Consider the following 23,347-nt stretch of genomic DNA (forward strand, 5'->3'; position numbering starts at 1 on the left):
CAGTAACCTTTAAAATAAAATCAGATCCCTTTAATCTCTAATATAAAACCATCCAATGGCCTTGTCAAGCTTAGAAAAAATTTGCTTATAACCTTGGTCAATACAGCTCTATATGATCTGACCCACACCTACTTCTCTGACCTCATTTGTTAGCATTCTCATCCCCCTTGTTTATTACTCCTTGCTAGTCCCAGTGGCTGTCTTGGTTTTTCCTCAAAAACACACCCTTATTCCTGCCCCAGAGCTTTTAATATTATCATTACCTACACTGGGAAGCCTCTTTCCCCAGATGTTTGTACTGCTTGCTCCTTTAGGTCTAAATATCACCTTATGAGCATTAGGGAAGACCTTTCTGAGGTAGACTCCCCTGCCTTTCACCTGCTTAATTTTTTTCCCATGGCATTTATCACTACATGAAATGATATGTATTTTTGACTCATTTATTATGTTCTCCAATTTGAATATAAGCTTATTAAGGGAAAAGATTTTAATAAGCTTATATTCAAATTGGAGAACATATAATAAATGAGTCAAAAATAATGTCTTGCTTGCAAACTGTATCCACAATACCTAAAACAATACCCACAACAGAGTGGGCCCTCTGAATAAATATTTTTAAAACATTATAGGATGAAGAGTGGGGGAAGCAGAAGGCCTGCATTAACAGAAGATTTCTATCTCTGAAGTCTGTGCAAAAAGTAAGCCTTGTGAGGTAAACTTTAAAATGAAGAAAAAGAGGAGCACCTAGGTGGCTCAGTTGGTTAAACACCCAACTTTGGCTCAGGTCATGATCTCACGGTTCACGAGTTTGAGCCCCGTGTTGGGCTCTGTGCTGACACCTCAGAGTCTGGAGCCTGCTTCAGCTTTTGTGTCTCCCTCTCTATCTCTCTCCTGCTCGCACTCTGTCTCTTTTTCTCAAAAATAAATAAACATGAAAAAAAATTAAAATGAAGAAAAACAAAGCAACATTTTTAACTACCTTAATGAAATTCAGTTGCTTAAACACAACTTGAAAAATGTGACATTGCTGACTGAATTTGGAGATTTACAATAATCTTACACCAAAGAAAAGTTTTATTCAAGTATAGATTACTAACTAAAAAATACATGGGTAAAAGACAAACATACAAAGGCATATCATACAATGGAGTTCTAAACTCAATACTTTTGAAATACAAAACAATGATCATTACCCCCATAAGTCAGTTTATTGAAACAAATTGATTTTTCAGTTGGTCTATAACTCTTGTCACTCAGTTTTGTTTACAAATGTTACTGGATATTTCAGTCTCATCCCATATCAGAACTTTGGTTTTGACATGTTTACTTCTCAAAGTAGTATGCAGTTATTTTTTGCAACTAATTAATATCAATTATAGGAAGCTTCTCTAAGTCACAAGAATTCAATATGGTTGCTGTTTTGGAAAGAGTTACCACTTTGGGTTATCTACACCAAGACCCATGAACTGAAAGGCCAAACATTAATGAGCAAAATATGGGGAGTGAGAGCAGGGGGACTAAGGAAAGATGTTTTCTTTTGCTGTAGACCTGCTAAAGACGACTCCATTATTTACTATGGTACTACTGCTAGAGAAGCAGTTTCTGCCAGACCACAGGTTGGCTATATAGTTGTCCACTTTATGTTTCCTTTTCTAAATAACAGCAGACTTTAACAATTAGATTGATCAACCAAATAAGCAGAGACCTCTAAATTACCATATACTCTAACTGTGTGAAATAAATTATTTTCTTAATTGGTTTAGCAGCCTTGTGTCTGGAAAGACAACAAAACCCATTCCGTTCCAAAATTAGAAGGTTGATTCAGAGGCTGTTTGTAAGATGCTGTCTTCTGTCACCAGTCATGAAGGTGGACCTTCATGAACTCATTAACTAATAAATGTAACTCATTAATTAATAAATGTAAAAATGACCTCAATCTATCAACACAATGTTGAGCCAGCAAAAGCAAAAAAAGTACAATCATAAGGTAAGGATTGGATTGTATAAAACAAGAGAGAAATATCCTCCTCTACAACACAAGAGGAACATGTATGGTAATAAAAACAATCTATAATAAACTTGTAAAGAGATGATTCTGGTTTACAGGTTAAGTCTGCTTAAACTGACCATGACTGAATGATTGGAAATTTTCTTCTCCTAACATAATGCCCATTCATTATAAGCTAAGCTGGTCTTGTTTTCTTATAAATCTCTCATTTCTTTGAGTTCATCTACTAATCCTTCAGTGTACAGACATTTAACTTATAAGCTGGGCCTGCCCAGCCTGCCTATAACACCTCTCTTCAGAAAGATACCAGATGCATTAAACAGAGGCATCTTCTAGTAAATACCTGCACTTCAAAACAGCATGTGAAGAACCAGCAACTGGCCCTTCAATGTAAATACTTCTCATTTCACAATATCACGGAAACAGTGCAGTTTACTAACCACTCCTTCCTTACAGAAAATTCAGTAGCTGTAAAAATTTTCTGTTCCATTTCAAAACATTTCAATACTTATTAATTCCAAAGATCCGAACACCATGTAGCTGTGGCATTTTGGGAATTAGTACACTCAGGAGAGAAGCTGTGTTTAGGATGAAGTGAGTTGGATCATACTTCGTATAGAAACTTGCCAGAAAATATCTGTAGAAATAAAAGTTAAAATATATATAACATCTAAAAATGAAATTAATTAGAATTTATTAAAAAATTTAAAGGTAAAAAAAGCCACTGAAACATAAATACCTAAAAACAGGATCACTTTTGAGTACTAAAACAGGAGGCACCAGATGGGGGTCTAAATTCATTCGGGATTTAAAATTTTATTTAATGGAGGCATATATGCACATTTTGCATTTCTGCAATCATGTGAAATGCATTTAAAAGAATGTGTTTGCTACTTAGCATCCTTTAAAGAAGTCTTTCAAACTAGGGTTCGTATACTCTGAAATTTCAGGTACAGTTTTGTATTTATGTGTATGTTTCTGAAGAGAAGATCCAGACCCAAAGCATCTATCATAGTCTCAAAGGGTTTGTGACCCACCAAAAGGTTAAAAACTACTGCTATAAAGTTGTGAAAATGGGGTGTTAGTACATTAATACAATTCAGTATCTTTGAAAGAAAACAAGAACCTGGTTGCCTTTTTTTGATGTTTATTGTAGCCAAACAGGTTGATAACCAGTTTAACTGGAAATCTGGAAAACACTGTTGTAACATTCCAGCTGTTTTGCTGTAACTGACCATATGTACACATTCAAAGACATCCAATATCTAAGAATTTGTTTTAACAAGCCTAAGCTACCTTTAGGACCATAAAGCATCAAGTCAGAATGTCTAGTTTTACCCAAGTGCACATCAGAGTGCAGACACATCATTTGGACACTGAGAATATCCTAATATAGACAGGATTTAAGAATAAAACATTGGGGCATCTGGGTGGCTCAGTCGGTTAAGCGTCCAACTTCAGCTCAGATCATGATCCCGCGGTCCGTGAGTTCGAGCCCCACATCAGGCTCTGTGCTGACAGCTCAGAGCCTGGAGCCTGCTTCAGATTCTGTGTTTCCATCTCTCTCTGCCCCTCCCCTTTCATGCTCTTTCTCTCTCAAAAATAAACATTAAAATAATAATAATAATAATAATAAATTAAAAAGAATAAAACATCATACTCTACTTGATCACGACTAAGAAGTTAGTCTATGTATGGGTGTTTGTCTAATTGGTACTTTTAGAGTACACAGTAAAGTATTCTAATGGCCTTTCCTCTAAATATGGTCATTAATTTCTAATAAGAGGAGATAAATTATCTTGTGTAATATGGTTAGAAAAGAATAGCTATTTTGAAGTATGACTAAAAACATCACACAGAGCTGTATACATCATTTTCAGAGCCATCTATATTGAGAAATTCTATAATCTTCCACCTATTTCACAAACTATAATCAGAAAATTCTTCAAGAATAAACCATATTCTTCAATCTTTAGTTTAAACCCTTTCTTCCAGCTTTCATATATTTGAAGACTGTGTTTATACTTCCTACCACTTGCATTTAGTAAGCTCATTTGATTTCCTATAATCAATATGGGTTAACCCATAACTTGATGTGTTGGAAATAAATAATTTTTGGAATGGCTCCTCCTCATCATACTGTAGCATATATTGTATGCATCATACTGTCCCCTTTGTCGTTTAATAGAAACTAATTTTATGTGTAAATTACATGAAAATTACAGGTTCTTACAAAAACCTAGACAACCCTCTGAGGGGATGCTAAACCGAGATGGGAGTCATGTAATAGCATTTATATGCCGAAGTATATACTGGAAAGAGACGTGTATTAGGCACTAGAAGTTTAGGATTTCATCTGGGCTCTTGACTCCAACCAGTTGCAAGATCTGGAACAAGGTAATGCATCTGAGTCTGTTCCTTTATCTAAAAATTTGGGATAACACTGCATATCCTACCTACCTGACAAATGATCAAATAAGAAAATGTGAAAGCACTCTGAAAAGTACCAATGCTATATAGATGGCTTTAGTGTTGTTTCTTCAGTTATATAAGGAATTTAATCACAGAATATTTGAAATCATGCCTGTGGGTCAAAAATATATTTTTAGAAATATGGATGTTGTACACAGGTACATCTTAGTTGACAATTTTGTGATAGCTGTTATTGAAAATTCAGTATACATGTCAGGCTTTTTACATTAATTATAATGCAATCCTCAACATTTTACAGATGAGGACATGAGGCTTCAAAGAAATGGCCAAAAGTCACAAAGTTAGAAAGCAGTCCAAATTTAGGGCTGTTTGAATAACTATTATTCCTGTTACTGTGTTTATCTTTGTTAGATCATACAAATCATTTCTCTTTTGACATTAATTTTATATAGGGCTCAAACAAAAATTTAAAAAATTTCCTCAAAGTCCTAACAACATAAAAAAAAAAAAAATCTACCACTTTATGATCAATTTATTCTTTTCATTTAAAAATGCCTTCCTTTTCCTGAAATCTACCTTCCCTAAGTCTCAGTTTAAGGAATCCTAATTTAGTCTCCAAGGAGTCTTTCCACTTACTCCAGACTGCACTGATTCTAAATCATGGATATGTTATTATATATGAGCTATATGGTATACAGTGTTTGCTTAAAGTAGATGTAAAACATCCATTATATGCATGCAACAATACTGAGTGTGGAATTCAAAGCAATCTACACATTTATAAATTCTTTGCAGAAATAAAACATTTATAATAACAGAAATAATGCAAAGTGGCATAAATAAGGGATGTGTAATAACTACTAAAGGAGTTCAAAACAGGCATTATTTCTTAAGGTTGGGTGCTAAGGAGAAGACCGCATGAGAAGGCAGAATTTAAATACTGAAAGAAGAGTAAGATAAATTAAGAACGGAGAAGGTATTTCAGGTAGGAGAAATGATTTGAACAAAGGCATAGAAATAGGACTATAAACGAAGCATTAAAAAAAAATGCTGCTTAGAAGAGCTTGACCAGGTGGGAGTTGGGTGGGGGTAAAATATTCACATAAAGGAAAAATAAGGTAGGAACCATTTTGTGGAGGGCCCTGAATGTCAGGCAATAGGAGGAAATTTAAGGTTAAATGCTTTACAGACAGATATTATCTCATTTATTTCTTAAGGCATCCAATTGAATTATGTAGTATTGGCTAGAATTTTATCCATAAGCAAACCAAGTAGGTGGTGCGATAAACAGGATTCAACCCAGGTCTGTTCCTACGATGAAAGCCTAACTTCTTTTATCTATAAACTATACAGCAATCTCTCCCAAGGAGCTTGAACATCCAAACTGGGGGAGGTGGGTGGTCAATGAAATTCATCTGAAATCACCCAAATCCTTGGTTAGGGTGATTAATCTAATAGTGGAATATAAAATAAGATTATGCATTTAGCTTTCTTGTAAGTAACTTAAGGATATGAACTACAACATATTTGATCTGTGTATCCTAGGTCTAAACACACTGATGAGCACATTATTGTTGTTGTCTCCATGTATTACTGACTGACGTAAAAACAGTTTATCACCAGCTTGTTAAATTTTGTCTGTATTTTATGCTCTGAGTTAGCTATTTATTGGTAGAGGTTTCAACAAATATTCTGTTTCTAACTGAAATTCAACCTAATAAAAGGACAGCTTCCTCTTATCCAATCTTCTTCATACCTAAAAATTTCCATCACTTACAGAATTATTGGAGAAATTGTGAAAAACTTCCGTGAAGATGTAAACTGTACTCCATAGTCCAGCTGTTCCCAATGAGTTAGGAGCCGTGCTTTACCCTGGTCAGGAGTTTCAAAAGGTGTTCCTTTTACTGCATGCAAAAATACATACATCCCCTGAAAAACAAGCAATATCAAATATAAAATTAGTATTTGTCAGTAAGCATTAAGATAGTTCCAGACTGCTTATGGCAGTATGGGTGATTTAACTTAACAGTTCAAGTTTTAAGCTTTCATTACTATTTGTGAAAGACCAGTTTCTTCATAGTAAAATAAAACTTTCAGGGGCATATAAAAAATCTTTGGGGAAAACCAGTAAAAGGTCAACCAAAAAAGTAACCTGTTTTCATCTCCTATTAAATTGAAATGCACACACACAAAAAATGAGGATAGCTTTACATCATTACATTTAGATTTTCTAATTCCCTTCTTATTAGGAAATAGGATTATCTTATCCTTGATGTATAGGAATGTTCAGTGTCACATTAGTAAATCTGATGATACTTCTAAAATAACAAAAACATACAAATTGGTAAATAATAATAAACAAAATTTCTGTATCAGGGGAAAATGGGTTTGATAATACTTAATATTAGGACTGTGTTTGTCTCAATGGTTTTCTTCTAAAGCGAGAAAGATGGTTATGTAGTAAGAATAATTTTCAACTCAATTTGCTTTTAAAATCACCACTGTGCCCCAATGGAGTTTCTTTTGTAGTTGTGTTTTTTGTTTTTGTTTTGTTTTCTTTTTTAAAGTAAAAAGTCTTACTAAAAGCCATTCTGTTCAGGGATATGTTTGAACATCTAATTTTGTGATTAGGTAAAAACCAATATATACTAGATTTGGTTTCCTTGAGATTATGATATCCATTCAGATCACTGGTAGTACTACATTGCAGGATCACTGTCTGAGGCACTAGTAACAGAATATTCCTGCCTAAATATTATCATGAAACAGTTTTTCCCACTAGAAGTCATAACGAGGTATCATTTTTTTCTATTTCAACTTTCAATAAATGTATGGGAAGAAAACAAAAACTTGTGATTTGAAATTTTATATTATTAACTAGGTTAAGACAGCCCTCCTTCTCAAAGCTTAGCCTACTTACTAGTTATTCCACTAGGCAATTAAAAAGTTGTTTGGCTGCAATAACACCTAAACTATATAGAAACACTCATGTTCAAATGGATTAACTCAACAAATTTATCAAGTGGCTTATGTGTATAGGACACAGGACATGTATGCATTTATGAAATTGAGTAAAACATGTCCACAGTCTTGAAAAAAACTCAATCTCCTAAGAGACGATGAGAAAAAAAAAAAGATATGCATAAGCAATTAGAATGTAGATCAGAAATTGCTATCATAGGTACAATCAGAGTATTCAGCAAATACAAAAGAAGGAAAGGTTCCTTGTTGCTGAGGCAAAAGCTGTGATGCTACCTTGTCAGCTACCTCATTCTTGAAGGTTCAGCTCAAATGACAATCCTTAATGAGGCCCTCCTCGTTAGTAGTAGCCTATGTGCTTGTATAGAATTTTATTGAAAATATTTTATTTATAGCACAACATATTGTTGGAATTGTTTACATGTTTATTTTTCCATTAGCCTGAATACCTCAGGAACAAGGGCTAGTATATAGCAAGTATTAGACATTAAGCCAAGATGAAGGTAAGCTAAGGGATATTTATTCTGTAAGCACAAAGAAACCATATTCACATGGGCTTTACGGGAGACAATAAAACAGAAATTACACGCTTTTAAATTCTGAAGACTATGTGACCCAAAAGGCAAAGACTGTGTTTTTTCTAACCAGGGATAACAACCAGGTCTACTTTCCCATTTAAAAGCATTCAGAATATATTTCACATTTTTAACTGGTTTAAAGTGGGCTATCTTCAAAAGAAACTTAAATTTGGAGTCATGTAATTGCTTACATCTATGGCTGGTACGTAGGTCTTTAGTGTGGTGAACTAATAAGTCAGAAGTTTGCTTCCCTACGTGTTGTCAATTACCATGTGGCCATATATTGTGTTTCAATATCAGTTAGCCAATTGAAAACATAGGGCGGGGGAGGGGGTGACTTCTAAAGTACATTTAATACATGTCTCATTGGAGAAGAGAAAATTACATGACAATATAGACTAATTAATTCAGCAAACATTTACATAAGTCTTTAGAGATATGGAAAATAAAAAGATAAATTCCTAATTATAAAACTATGATAAATAAAGGATAAAAGAATGTAGGATGGGAGTTTTGTAGTTTTCTGGAGGTGATATTTGAGTAGTTTTCCTGCACTAAGAATCAGCCTGGCAGAGGGGGATGGAGGAAGGGGTATTAAAATAGTGGAAAAAGAGCCTAAGCCAAAGCAAAAAAAGGTGAAAGCAAGATCATTTTCATTATTGTTAGAGAAAAATTCCTGTTTGGAGATGAGCTGATATAAGATTGAGTCCTTTTCTTGCCTCTATACTATTCAACTGGTCTTATATGCCACATAATAAACTTGTTATTTTATTATGAATGTAATGGGGAATCATAAAAGGACTTAGAGCATGACTTAAGCATATATGCATTTTATTTATTTATTTTTTAATTTTTTTTTTCAACGTTTATTTATTTGTGGGACAGAGAGAGAGCATGAATGGGGAGGGGCAGAGAGAGAGGGAGACACAGAATCGGAAACAGGCTCCAGGCTCTGAGCACTCAGCACAGAGCCCGACGCGGGGCTCAAACTCACGGACCGTGAGATTGTGACCTGGCTGAAGTCAGACGCTTAACCGACTGCGCCACCCAGGCGCCCCTATGCATTTTAAAAATAACTGTGCCAAGTTGGAATGGAGGAGAGTAGAATAGAAGAACATCAAGGAGACCATTTGATCTACTGGAGTAATCCACCTGAGAAAAAAATAAGGGTATAAATTACAGTAATATCTGTGGGGATCAAGTTGAGAGACAGTAAAGCAGAACAGACAGGGCTTTGACTATATGGATATGGAAGATAAAGGAAAAGCAGTTAACCTAAAACTAGAGTGACCATATATCCTAGTTGGCACGGATGGTCCTGATTTATACCTGTTTTCTTGGATTAGTTATTACTAGAGTTCCCTTTTACTCTCAAAACAGACTCAGTTTCTGGGGCGCCTGGGTGGCGCAGTCGGTTAAGCGTCCGACTTCAGCCAGGTCACGATCTCGCGCTCCGTGAGTTCGAGCCCCGCGTCAGGCTCTGGGCTGATGGCTCAGAGCCTGGAGCCTGTTTCCGATTCTGTGTCTCCCTCTCTCTCTGCCCCTCCCATGTTCATGCTCTGTCTCTCTCTGTCCCAAAAATAAATAAACGTTGAAAAAAAAAAAAAAAAAAAAAAACAGACTCAGTTTCGATAATACATTATATGAATCACTTTACCTTTGAAGCTATCTGGCTTGACTTATTGGGCATACAGTGGTGCCTTTAGATTAGATAAGGAATAAAGCCAGAGGAACGGGTCATAAGTGGTAAGAGATCAGGAATGAGTTCAATTTATATTTGTTTGTTCTAGGGTAGAAACCGAAAATATGGATAGATGAAGTACCCTAGGCACAATACATAGAATAAAAAGAGATGAAAAAACGAACCTTGGAGACAGCAATATTTAGGAGACGAAAATAGAAGACTGTACAAGAAACAAAGAAGGAAAAATCAGAAATATCTAGGAAAAAGTGATCCCATGGAAGCCAAAGGAAAGGAATTCTAGTAAAAGATATAATTCTTGTCAAATATTTCAGAGAAGTTGCTACTTAAAACTAGTGTTTGCCCTATCAAAGTCCATTGCATAAAATGTACTAAATGGACATTCACTTATTTTTACCACATTATCCTGCCCTCCTCCAGTCAAATTCAAATAATCTTCAGAAGACAGGGAATAAAGAAATACATAGTTAATCTGGATTCAATTAAAAATTTGAATTAATTGTATTTCTCCCCTTTCATTCTGCTTTCATAGGCTGTTAAAGATAAGAAAAGTCACTATCAGTTGTTCTTTTTTTAAACAGATAATTTCCAGGGCTGCATCATATGGTCAATAGAGTCAACTGAATCTCTGATACTTTGTAGAGCTATCCTATAGTACAGAAGACCCACAGTCAACATGAAGAAGCTAAGGCACTATAAGATCCTCAATAATGTATGATTAAGCTCAAAATTTCTATACTGAACCAGGAAAGTATATTTAAACAATTTAGAAAAGTTTCTAACAAGGATTGAAACCGAAGATGTTTATTAGACTCCAGTTAATCAAAAACCATAACTTCTTCTGAAGCATTCTCTTTAATACTATAGTAGCCTGAATTACAGTATCTTGGAAGTGTTGCTAAAATGGCCTATTTTCTAGATCCTATGAAACCAAAAGGAGAAAAAAAGGCTTAGAGAAAGGGCCGATGTTTAAATATAAAGAATTAATAGATAACCCTATCTATCCCATATTAGATATGGATATCTTCAAAGTTATCATATATACTAAAAATTACTGAACTGTACACTTTTAAGTCAGCAAATTTTATGTTACATACATTAAAAATTATACCTCAATAAAACTTTTAAACTAAGTGGTGTTTTTTTTAATTTTGTGGTAGAAAAACAAAATTTTTTTTAATGTTTATTTATTTTTGAGAAACAGAGAGACAGTGCGAGGAGAAGGGCAGAGAGAGAGAGAGGGAGACAAAGAATCTGAAGCAGGCTCCAGGTTCTGAGCTGTCAGCACAGGGCCCAATGTGGGGCTCAAACCCACAAACTGTGAGAGCATGACCTGAGCTGAAATCGGATGCTCAACCGACTGGGCCACCCAGGCGCCCCATGTTTTTCTTTTCTTTAACATAAAGATTGAAGCTTTTAGCAAATTGTTTTTAAATACACATAACATAAAATATATCTTAATCATTTTTTAAGTGTACGGTTCAGTGGCATTAAGTACATTCACACTGTTATGCAACTATCACCACCATCTATCTCCAGCACTCTTTTCATCTTGCAAAACTGAAACTGTACTCATTAAACAGCAACTCCCCATTTCTTTCTCCCTCAGCCCCCGATAAGCACTAAAGCATAGGCTTTTAACCGCTTTATATAAGGTGAAATTCTTACCAGATTATGTATCACATTTGTCAAGGTCCAAGCAACAGGAACACTGAAGAAGGGAATACTAAGTAGAACAATATGAAGCAAGCCAACTCCCAAGGCATATGTCAGCCACATACCCCGGCTGTTCATTACACGGGTATTTGGATTCACCTCACTGTGGGCAACTCCAACATTCATGTTTGCTCTGTAGGAAAGCAATGAAATGAATCAACACCGACAGAACTGGAAACTTAAATACTCTACTCTCACATGACAAAATAAGTGTGTTACTAGGATCATTTTTCTCTGGTTGTTCTGAAATAAAATAAACACACTCACCAAAATATGCTATTTGCAGATCTTCTAATAAAAGCAGTAAATAATTTTTAAATCTGACTTCATGATAAGACTAACAACTTATTTTTACAGTTCTTATTGATAAAATAAGCAATTAAAATCCCTTTCCTAAAGCTTGTGTTCTAGCATGCTGGTTTTACTAAATGAAATAACGGACAGGAAAACTCAACTGAAAGAAAACCTACATTTTCTTATGAGACCAAAGTGAAAGCTCAGGAGCTAAACATAGCAACAGAAAAGACCAATATAAAAAAAAGACCAAAGCTGCAGCATTATTTATAACAGCCAAAATATGGAACCAACCCAAGTATCTATCCACAGATGAATGTATAGAGAAGATGTGATGTATGTATATAATAGAATATTACTCAGCCATAAAAGAGAACGAAATCTTGTCATTTGCAACAACATTGATGAACCTAGACAATATACTGCTAAGTGAAATAAGTCAGAGAAAGACAAATACCATATGGTTTCACTTATATGTGGAATTTAAGAAACACACACACACACACACACACACACAAACACCAAAAAAAAAGACATATAAACACAGAGAACAAACTGGTGGTGGTTGCCAGACAGGAAGTTTGTGGGGAGATGGATGAAATAAATAGAGGGGATTAAGAGTACACTTATCTTGATGATCACTGAGAAATGTACAGAATTATTAAATCATTATATTGTACATCTGAAACTAAATAGAAAACTGTATGTTAATTACACACTTGAATTAAAGATGACAAAAAAAAAGTAAAGTAGATGCAGCTAATCTATTATGAGTAGCCAGACTCTTACATATAATGTAATGTTGTTTCCATAAAGAGTGGAATTCACTTCTTTTTAAATACTGAACCTGGGAGGAACATAATGTGGTGAAAAATTTATATGGTCAAGGGATAAAGCTTGTTTCTGTCCCCTGGTACAGTAAGGTTACAACAATGATTCCTCCTTTAACTTGTCAACTCTCCTTAAATTTTAGGTTTTTTTTCTTTCATTTTCTAAGTTTTTCCCTTTATTGCATTCAAGTGGAACACCAAAGGAGAAATGGATTACTGGTTCCCAGTTAATTTAATGCTGGCATTTACTTGGTTCTAAGAATCCCTTGAAAAAAGTATAACTGTCTTGAAGAATACCTATCATCCCAGTAAAAACCAACCAGTGAGACTGAAAGGGGGACATGGTGAAAGTATATTTGGAACAGCTGATTTAGAAATAAATGAACCCTTTCCATAACAGAGTTGGCACTGAGAGAGGAATTTCCCATAACTGCATGCAACAAGTGTTTCCAGAGTAAAATGCCTCATTCTCTTTCCAAAAATCTATGGAAAACGCACGCATCAAGGTTTATGGTTATGAAAGTTGTCGCACTAAGAAGCAAAAATCTCAAATTTACGTGTGTAAATACTTCTTCTAACCTAAACACATCTACTTTGCATCGTACATTATTTTCATGAGCTATAGGTTATATTTAAAAGATACCACAACTCAAGATACTTTTCCATTTTTCTACAGGATGGAGGGGGAAAAAAATAAAGCTCGAAAAAGGCTTAAGATTTATATCTAGCCTGGAAGGCAAAGCTGGTGTGGCACGGACCCTACGCCGGTTCACAAAATCTTTGCAAGAAGGCAGCCGCGCCGCTTCAGGACAAAGACTTCCGACATTGTCTGCCTACGCGAGTGCCCCGAGGGCTGCGACCCGCTAGGACCCTCTTGGGGACTCCATCGCCAGCCAGACAACCACGGGCAGCTTTCCCCGAATGCTGGAGCGCCTGGCCAGTAAAAGCTAGGCAAAAGTCGCTGCTGCTACCCCCGCAGGGCCTCCTCCACCCTCCCCGTCCTTCTCAGAGCTACACATCCCGCCAGTACCACGGCAAGACGACGAGAATGTGGGGGCAAGCCTCGGTGGCCACTAGACCCGCACGGTCAGACTGGGAGCCCCGGACGCAACCGTAGTTCACTCTCTCCCCTCAAGCCTACCCTGGCCGGCTAGCAGCTCCCTACCTAGCAGCACATCCCCGACAGCCGTTTTTGACCACTCACCCGCCGGCCAGCTGGGAGCAGAACTAGCTCCGCGGCGACGGCGTCTCTCCCAGGCCGAATGCCAATGATCAACCCCAGCGCAGCGCAGCGCAGCTTGCGGAAGCTTTCAGAGCCGAACGCGCCGTCAGGGGATTGGCCGCGGACAGCGTCAATCCCACGTTCCTCGGGAAGGGCGGGACTAAGTGCTGCGCGCCTAGGGCCCACCCCGCCGCGCGCTGGGGGCGAGTCCGAGATCCGCGAGGCTGGGCCCGTGAACCTTGCGGGACGCTGTCAGGTCCGACGGTGGATGGTAATTGCCTGCCTCCCGCGAGCAAGAAGGTAGTGTTGTGTGCTTAACGGCCATTCATTCTTATCTTCTCGTAGTCTCGGGAGTCCCTTCTCCTCAACTTGTCCCGGTCGGCGTGCAAGCGCCACTGGCCGCCGTGTGCTCTCCTCCCCTCCACTAACCGAGGGGCGGGAAGCGGCCGAAGCCAGGCTCTTGGGCGCGCGCGCGTGGAGGGCGGTCTTTGAGCAGGTCTGGGCTCGTTAATGTCTCGTGTGGCCATTCCTGACCAAACCGTGTTTAGGCCTTTGTTGCAGCCCGTTTCCCAGATCCTTCTGAGTGCAGGACTTAAAGTTGCCTGCCAGGCAGACATTTTAGCTCCGGACAGCCGTAACTCGTGAGTGTGGTTTAGGTTGTATGTTGTGGCGTCCTACAGCTGAGGCAAGCAAACTCTCACTTAACCATGGTTTTTACTGGTGTCATTCTGGGTGTATCCACACGTTGAAGACAGGCACTTGTAATACCTGCTGAGGAAATGTGAATTTCAAAAATTTATCTTCTTTGAGAACGGAGAGGAAAAGTTAAGATTATTTGAAATCATCTCTGACAGCGAATTTCATTACCTCGTCAGTTTGTGATTTGTATTCCTGAAGTAACTTTCAGTAATATTTCAAAATTAGTGTAAAAGAAGGTTGGTTATAGCTATGTATGTATCTTGCATTTCTATTGGTTCTATGAAACTATTGGGTTATATTTATTATGGTTCTTTTTCCACTTTAGTTTTTCCTTGTTTTTAAAAATGTGTATTTATTTATTTTGAGAGAGCTGTAGTGGGGGAGGGGCGGGGGAAGGGAGCCGAGAGAGGAAGATGCCAAGCAGTCTCCATGCTCAGTGCAGAGCCCCACGCTGGCCAGATCCCAATCCAGTGAGATGATGATCAGAGCTGAAATCAAGAGTTGGAGGACAAACTGACTGAGACCCCAGGTGCCCTACATTTATCATGTTTTCAAAGTAAATTATTTCACTGTGTTTCCCTAAAGCCTATTAAGTTCTCTGCTTCTTTTTTAGGTACTTTGTTGTCCTTAAATGACTTTCCTGGAAGTACTTTCAGGAGTGTTTGATTTCCTTCCCATTAAATATGGAAGACTGATTCCTGATAATTTCACACATTCTATGCTGTGATGTAAGCCTGACTGCAACTCTTTCACTTTTCAGAATGTGTCATTTAGCATATATACGGTGGAATGCTGGCTGTGTTCAACAGGTTATGCTAAGGATATGAGATTAATATAAAAATCTCTGTCCTCAGAGAACTCTGAGCCAGGAGGAAGAGACAGAAAAACAATGGTTAGAATAGCCTATGCTGAGTTTCCGTTAGCTCTAAGGAAAAGGTGCTATGGGAGTACAAAGAAATGCCTAATCTGTTCAGTGGGAGAGGGTTGATGTTGGAGTGGTTAAGAAGGGCTTCCTTGAGGAGGTGATACTTGAACTAAATCTGGAAGGATGATTAGAAGTCATTCGTATAGAAAGGGAACCTTGTGAGCTAAGGAACCAGTGAGTGCCACCACATTAAGAGAGACAGGTTGTGCAGTATGACAGGCTTACTGTGCATTTGTAGAACAGTGGGATGAGGTTAGAAAGATAAATGGACTTTACCTGGTTAGCAGTTGGAACTCTTTTTTTTTTTAATTAAAAAAAAATTTTTTTTTAATGTTTATTTTTGAAAGACAGAGACAGAATGAGAGTGGGTTAGGGGCAGAGAGAGAGAGGGAGACAGAATCTGAAGCAGGCTCCAGGCTCCGAGGTGTCAGCATAGAGCCCAACTCAGGGCTCAAACTCATGAGCAGGGAGATATGACCTAAGCCGAAGTTGGATGCTCAACCGACTGAGCCACCCAGGCGCCCCAGCAGTTGGAACTCTTTATAAAATTTTAAGTAGGGTAGCAACATGATGAAATTTAAATATAGAAAGAACCCTATCATTGGTTGAGATTGAGGCAGAATATCAATAAGGTGGTTATTGCAGTGCATTAGGAGAGAAATGTTTAAGGGCTAAACAGAGGTCATAGGTATAGAGAGGCCTAGTATGAGAAATATTTAGGTAGTAGGATAGATAGGACTGAGTGGCAGAATATAGAAAAAGTAGAATTTTTAGGATGATTTCAGGATTTTTAATTTTTCCATGTGAGACTGGATGAGCTGAGCATTGCCTTTGAGTGAAACATGCCAAGATATGCAGGTGTGTATCCATCACAGACTAGTTTTGTGATCATGAATCTTCTGATCTTGTTCTTATAAAACTTTCAAATTTCATTTGTTTTTTCAACGTTTTTTATTTATTTTTGGGACAGAGAGAGACAGAGCATGAATGGGGGAGGGGCAGAGAGAGAGGGAGACACAGAATCGGAAACAGGCTCCAGGCTCTGAGCCATCAGCCCAGAGCCCGACGCGGGGCTCGAACTCACGGACCGCGAGATCGTGACCTGGCTGAAGTCGGACACTTAACCGACTGCGCCACCTAGGCGCCCCTCAAATTTCATTTGTAATAGAGGAATGATAGGGTTGTTGTAAGGACTAATGGGAATTGTGTGTGTGTGTGTGTGTGTATGTATATAGATATATACATATATATACATATCTATATGAAATTGCTTATGGTAGCTGTTTTTATTACCAAATATGGGAAGATAGTTTTTTTTTAATATATAAAATTTATTGTCAAATTTGTTTCCATACAACACCCAGTGCTCATCCCAAAAGATGCCCTCTTCAATGCCCATCACCTACCCTCCCCTTCCTCCCACCCCCCACCAACCCTCAGTTTGTTCTCAGTCTTTAAGAGTCTCATATGCTTTGGCTCTCTCCCACGCTAACCTCTTTTCTTTTCCTCCTTCTCCTCCCCCATGGGTTTCTGTTAAGTTTCTCAGGATCCACATAAGAGTGAAAACATATGGTATCTGTCTTTCTCTGTATGGCTTATTTCACTTAGCATCACACTCTCCAGTTCATCCACGTTGCTACAAAGGGCCATATTTCATTCTTTCTCATTGCCACGTAGTATTCCATTGTGTATATAAACCACAGTTTCTTTATCCATTCATCAGTTGATGGACACCTAGGCTTTTTCCACAATTTGGCTGTTGTTGAGAGTGCTGCTATAAACATTGGGGTACAAGTGCCCCTATGCAGCAGTACTCCTGTATCCCTTGGGTAAATTCCTAGCAGTGCTATTGCTGGGTCATAGGGTAGGTCTGTTTTTAATTTTTTGAGGAACCTCCACACTGTTTTCCAGAGCGGCTGCCCCAGTTTGCATTCCCACCAACAGTGCAAGAGGGTTCCCGTTTCTCCACATCCTCGCCAGCATCTATAGTCTCCTGATTTGTTCATTTTAGCCACTCTGACTGGCGTGAGGTGATATCTGAGTGTGGTTTTGATTTGTATTTCCCTGATGAGGAGTGATGTTGAGCATCTTTTCATGTGCCTGTTGGCCATCTGGGTGTCTTCTTTAGAGAAGTGTCTATTCATGTTTTCTGCCCATTTCTTCACTGGATTATTTGTTTTTCAGGTGTGGAGTTTGGTGAGCTCTTTATAGATTTTGGATACTAGCCCTTTGTCCGATAGGTCATTTGCAAATATCTTTTCCCATTCCATTGGTTGCCTTTTAGTTTTGTTGGTTGTTTCCTTTGCTGTGCAGAAGCTTTTTATCTTCATGAGGTCTATGGGAAGATAGTTAATTAGAGAAGGTCTGAGGTCAATTTGGGACATGTTATCTAAATGATGATATTTAGAAAGTTCTTGGAAATAAAGTCCTTCAGTCCAGAAAAAAGTCTGATTAGGAGATACAGGTGAGGTAGGGGATGATATGGAAGCCAGTTAAAATAGAGTGTGACTTGCTAGGAAGGAGGACACTTTCCTAATGTTTACATTGGCTTGCTGATAGAATTGTTCTTTGTGGCCCTTGATTAGTATTCTTCCAAGTGCTTGCTGTGAGTGAAGTACTATGATTGTTCTGTGCTGCATCCAGAAATACATAATATATGATTACCTGCATTCAGAAGTTGTACAGGTCAAGACAGGTGTGGTAAACATCCCATGAGTGATGCAAGCCAAGTTCTTTAAGAATGTAGGGGGAGGAAAGGATCATTCTTGGTTGAGTGATCAGAAGGGACCATGTTACAAATGACTTTGGAACTGAGTCTAGATTGATAGATAGGATCGCACTAGGAAGTAGAGATGCAAATAATGGGATTGATGGCAAAAGAAGATTGAGGTTTTTGACTTGAGTCACTAAGAACAGTGTGTTACTAAGAGAAACAGCAAAGTGAAGTAGAGGGCATGGGAAGGGGCGCAGGATGATAAATTCTGTTTTACAAGTACTTATCTTGAGGTCACTTTGACACTGATTATTAGAAAAGGCTGTTTTGGGGGTGCCTGGGTGTATCAGTCATTTAAGCATCAGACTTTTTATTTTGGCTCAGGTCATGATCTCACTGGTCATGAGTTTGAGCCCCATGTTAGGCTCTGTGCTGACAGCGAGGTGCCTGCTTAGGATTCTCTCCCTCTTCGTCTCTCTCTGCTCCTCCCCTGCTCACTCTCGTTCTCTCTCTCCCCCTCAAAATAAATAAGCTTAAAGAAAAAAAAATGCCTGTTTTAATGTGGGAAGAGAAGAGAGATCTCTGTTGTGGTTATAGATTTAGATGTTTGGCATCATAAAGAAACAAGATAATCATTGGGGTAATAGGGTTGAGGGAAGAATTTTTTTGCTTTTGCTTTGAAGGTCAAGATGCCTGTGGGAGGACTGGATAAAGAAAGTAGATGAAAGTTCTTAGAAAGAAGAGACATTGACTTGGGAGTTAGGGAAGTAGAGTATGGGCAAAGGTGTAAACATTTTTAAGAAACCAGAGGACATAGTGGGGTGGAGGAGGTAAGATGTGTGTGAAGATAGAAGAGTGCATGCTGTGGTCTGCCTTGACCTCAGTAAACTGGAAGATTGGGATGAAATTAGGGACTTGGGGAGAAAAATAGTAAATTTGGTAAGACAGATTGTAGAGAATGAGGCAAAGATGCTGAGGATTAATAAGATTGCCCAGAAAGAGTAAAAGGTGAGGTGATGCTAAAGTTATACCCCAAAGTTTGATTTGTTTTTCTTAGATCCTTGGGATTCTCAAACTAAAGTAGAAGACCTCTTGAACCCAAGCCTGACCTGATTCCAGGCCATGGATTAACCTCTGTGGAAGTAAGGATTCGAAGGTGAGGGTAGGGACGGTATTCATTTAGGTGTTTGGAGGAACTCAATGTAGTCCAAGTATCCTGGGATCTTTAAAATGTGTATGTGAAACGTTGTAATAAGTTGTATTCATTATCTTATTTACTTCTCACCAAAACCATATATTATTATCTTCTCCATTTCTATAGATTAGGTGATTGAGTTCTAGATTTTAGTTTTATTAGCATACGAGCTAGGATATAACGAAACCTGCTCTGTTTCGTTATAACAGATATAACAGAGCCTGCTCTGTTAACCACTACTCTGTATGTCTCTGTCCAATAGAACTATAATGTATGCCATGTATAATTTTAGATGTTCTCATAATCATATTAAAACAAATTTTAAAAATGAAGTTAATTTTAATACTGAGGTAAGCCAGTATATTCAGAACATCATTTTATCTTAAGGTCCATATAAGAACTTAATAAAAGTGTATATTGTATATGTTTTTTTTATATTGAGTTTGAAACCCAGATTGTATTAGAATATCTTAATTTGGAGTAGCCACATTTCAAGTGCTCAGTAGTCACATTTGCCTAGTGGCTACCATGTTGGATAGTGCGGCTCTATATCCTCAGACCTGTGTCCAGTCAGAACCTTGGGTAGAGTGCAGAGGGTGCCTTTTGCTATGATAGCACTAATTTGTCTGAATGGTATGAGAGTGGAGTGCCCTAACTGTCCACACTGTTTTCCAGACTACAATAGCCTTCCAGCCCTTGAGAGCCACAAAAAAAATTGAGAGATGGTTGTTTACAAAGCCACTCTCCCTAAAACTATGTACCCCAGAACTAACTCAAATATGCAGCTTAATTAGAAGTTAATTGTTAGTATTAAAAATTCCCATCATTCCATTCCATAATGACCCCATATCACGATACTGTACATTTTCTGTAGCCTTGTCATTTACAGAAAACTTCATATAGCTTGCTTATTTGATCCTCACAGCAAACCAGTGAGACACTATCCCCATTGATACAGGTAATGAATTGATTTTATACAGAAAGGTAAGTGATTTGTTTCAGTTAACATGTAATAAAGATGAACCTCCAAACACGTTTTTTAAAGACTCCAATCTGGTATGTTTTTCTGCTGTGCTAATCAGATTTGCCTTGTACAAAGCATAATATAGTTCTATTTATTAACGGTGATCAGTTAATATTGCTCAGAACTCAGTATGTTGGCCTCTTCCCATAAATGCATCCCCTAAATTCCTATGTAATTGTTCTAGTGGCTACTCTCCATTTCTTGTTTACCTATTCTTTACATGACTGTGCTGTTTATGTTTTAATTTGCCTGAGAAAGGATCCTAAATGGATATCTTTTTAGTTTGTTTGGCATTGCTGGCATTGCTTTTGTTTGGATTTAGATTCCATAGGATCAAATCATGTGAGCATGTGAATCATGGTAAATTAAAGAAGTACCTAGGGTTCCCCTCTTTCCCATTTTTGGGTCTTGCAATAGAAGAATTGCACTCTTTCAAGTTAGTGTTTTTTCTTTTCCTGAAATCTCTTCTGAAATTAAGCATTAAGGCAGATGCAAACCTTACTCCCTGTATGCTTTACATATGGGATTTCCATATGAGGTTTTTTTTGGTTTCTTTGTTTGAAAGGGTTTTATTAGACAAAGCGTTTTTTAAATTTATTTAAAAATTTTTTTAGTGAGTAGGGGACAGCGGCAGAGTGGGGAAGAGAGAATCTCAAGCAGGTTCCATGCTCAGTGTGGACCTTGATAAGGGGCTCAATCTCACGAGCCTGTGATCATGACCTGAGCTGAAATTAAGAGTCAGGCACTCAACTAACTGAGCCACTCAGGTGCCCCTAGACAAAGGCTTTTTTAGCTAAAACATTTAGTGGCAAAGAGATTTTGGATATATAGGTTCGACTGTATGTAAAGGACCTTGAATGCCAGCATAGAGATTGGAGCTTTGTCTTGGGAAGCTCCATGATTGGAATGATGTTTTAGGCACGGTAGTATAGAAGATAACTATCTGATATGTCTGAGATCTGAGTAGTTTATATTAATGGTAATGCTAGGGTCTAGGTACCCTAATTGCAATAGAGCTCAGTAACTGAAAAAGACATTGGACTCATCATAATGTATAGATGATTAATGATGTTTGAGAATGCCATTAAGGCTTATGACTGACTGATGTCATCCACATCCCAAGGATCCACCTGGTCATTCCTAGCTTGGTAGATCATATACTACACGCATTATAGCACAATTCTTCTTATTGTTGTTTAATTATTACCATAGTGTGATATACTAGCTAACTTCTCTGTGCCTCAGTCTCGTAAGATGGAGGTGAGATTTCTATTTTAAAGAATATCGTAAGAAATAAATGATTTAATACTGTGTGCTTAAAATAGAACCTGGCATACTGGGAAGTTCAGTAAATGTGAGCTGCTATTAATTATTGTTACTATCAGATCTGTTAGGAATGTTTGATAATGTTTATTTTTATAACTTACATTTTATCTTTAGCTACTCTGCTAAAAGCTAGAATGAAACAGTTGCCTGCAGCAACAGTGCGCCTCCTTTCAAGTTCTCAGATAATCACTTCAGTGGTCAGTGTTGTGAAAGAGCTCATTGAAAACTCCTTGGATGCAGGTGCCACAAGCATAGATGTTAAACTGGTGAGTGTCCCTCAAAAGCCAAATACCTTTAAAGCAAAAAAGGGCTGGGCAGATGAGTTCTCCTTACAGCTGTTATCTTTCTCTTTCTATGTATTAGTGAATTATTCTTAGGACATTGCATGTTTTACTTTCTTAAGAGTAAATTCTTAAAAATAAATTTTAACTTAAGTCAATATTACAGTAACACTAAAGGAAATTTTAAAAGAAAAGTTATTCTTTAGGACTCCATCACCAAAAACATGAATCTAATTTGTCCGTATTTTCTACTATTATTCTTTGGTTATGCTTGGTTATTTACTTGTTTTATGCTCATTTGCATTTTATCTTTTCCACAAACCTAATTTCAAAACTATTTCCCTTGTTGTGTCATAGTTGTCACATTAAAAAATTTTAAGTGCTATATATTAAATCATGAGTTAATATGACTTACGATATTGATTTATTACAATTAGTTTGCATGTCTATCTCCCTTATTATAAACTACTAGCTCCTAGAGGTAAGGTATATATTTTTTCATTTTTTGTGTGCTTCATACCTGGCCAGTGCCTGGTACATAATGGTGAATAAATTGTTTGAGTGAATGTAGGAATACATTTTTATATCTTCTAATTATCAGGTATTTACAGTTAGTATGACAGCATAAATGATACTGATAAAAATCTTTATAGCAAAGGCTTTCCTTTTTCAATATATATATGTATATATATATTTTATAGTTTGTATGTGAACTACATATACATGTAGTTGTAATTGCTCCTTATAAAAACTCTGAATTATCTACTACTATACCTGTTTTACAAGTAATTAAGGTTCTGAGAACTTTCCCAAAGTCCTATAATTAGTAAGTAGTGAATCAGATTGCAGTTCAGATCTTTCTGTTTCTAAAACCCATTCAAGATCTTTGCTCTATGCTAGTGGTTTTAATAATGTTTGGGTGCATCAGAATACTTTAGTTACTGGGCCCTAGAATTACATTTGTAACAAGTTTCTAGTTGATGCTGAGAACTGCTGTTATAAGCCATTTCAAACCTGTATTAAAGTTTTTTTTTTTTAATTTTTTTTTCTACATTTATTTATTTTTGAGAGACAGAGCACTAGTGGGGGAGGGGCAGAGAGAGAGAGAGACAGACAGACAGACAGACAGACAGAATCCAAAGCAGGCTCCAGGCTCTGAGTTGTCAGCACAGAGCCCAACGTGGGGCTCGAACTCACAAACTGTGAGATCGTGACCTGAGCCGAAGTTGGACGCTCAACCGACTGAGCCATCCAGGTGCCCCAAACCTGTATTTGTTTTCAACAATATACAGTTGGCCCTTGAACAACACAGGTTTGAACTGCATGAGTCCACTTTGATGTGGATTTTTTATTTGATAAATATAGTACAGTACTGCAAATATATTTTCTTTTCCTTACGATTTTAATAACATTGTCTTTTTC

The 23,347-nt window shown here is 37.5% G+C and overlaps 2 protein-coding genes across 9 annotated transcripts in view; one reads left to right on the plus strand and one right to left on the minus strand.

The window, feature by feature from the left end:
* Nucleotides 1–1,056: 1,056 nt before the first annotated feature.
* On the minus strand, nucleotides 1,057–13,730 carry ORMDL1 (ORMDL sphingolipid biosynthesis regulator 1). The gene is made up of 4 exons (XM_086719136.1): nucleotides 13,706–13,730; nucleotides 11,369–11,549; nucleotides 6,219–6,370; nucleotides 1,057–2,645 (listed from the first exon to the last, which is right to left on the minus strand). Exons 2-4 carry the CDS (start codon nucleotides 11,540–11,542, stop codon nucleotides 2,510–2,512), a joined length of 462 nt encoding a protein of 153 aa, XP_086575262.1. The 5' UTR covers nucleotides 11,543–11,549; nucleotides 13,706–13,730; the 3' UTR covers nucleotides 1,057–2,509.
* Nucleotides 13,731–13,910: 180 nt separating this feature from the next.
* Nucleotides 13,911–23,347, plus strand: part of PMS1 (PMS1 homolog 1, mismatch repair system component) — a 99,603-nt gene continuing 90,166 nt past the window's right edge. For 5 of the 8 annotated variants that reach the window (XM_086719127.1, XM_086719133.1, XM_086719131.1 and 2 more), the window contains exons 1-3: nucleotides 13,911–14,062; nucleotides 19,157–19,255; nucleotides 21,759–21,910. In XM_086719127.1, the coding sequence (XP_086575253.1) occupies nucleotides 21,779–21,910 (132 nt within the window). In that variant the 5' untranslated portion in view covers nucleotides 13,911–14,062; nucleotides 19,157–19,255; nucleotides 21,759–21,778. Of the gene's footprint in view, nucleotides 14,063–15,074; nucleotides 15,190–19,156; nucleotides 19,256–20,168; nucleotides 20,253–21,758; nucleotides 21,911–23,347 lie in introns of all 8 variants that reach the window. The other 3 variants (XM_086719128.1, XM_025934245.2, XM_086719129.1) reach the window with 3 other exon arrangements.

Source organism: Puma concolor, chromosome C1, assembly GCF_028749965.1.
Source record: "Puma concolor isolate L17-30 chromosome C1, mPumCon1.1.hap2, whole genome shotgun sequence".
NCBI lineage: Eukaryota > Metazoa > Chordata > Mammalia > Carnivora > Felidae > Puma > Puma concolor.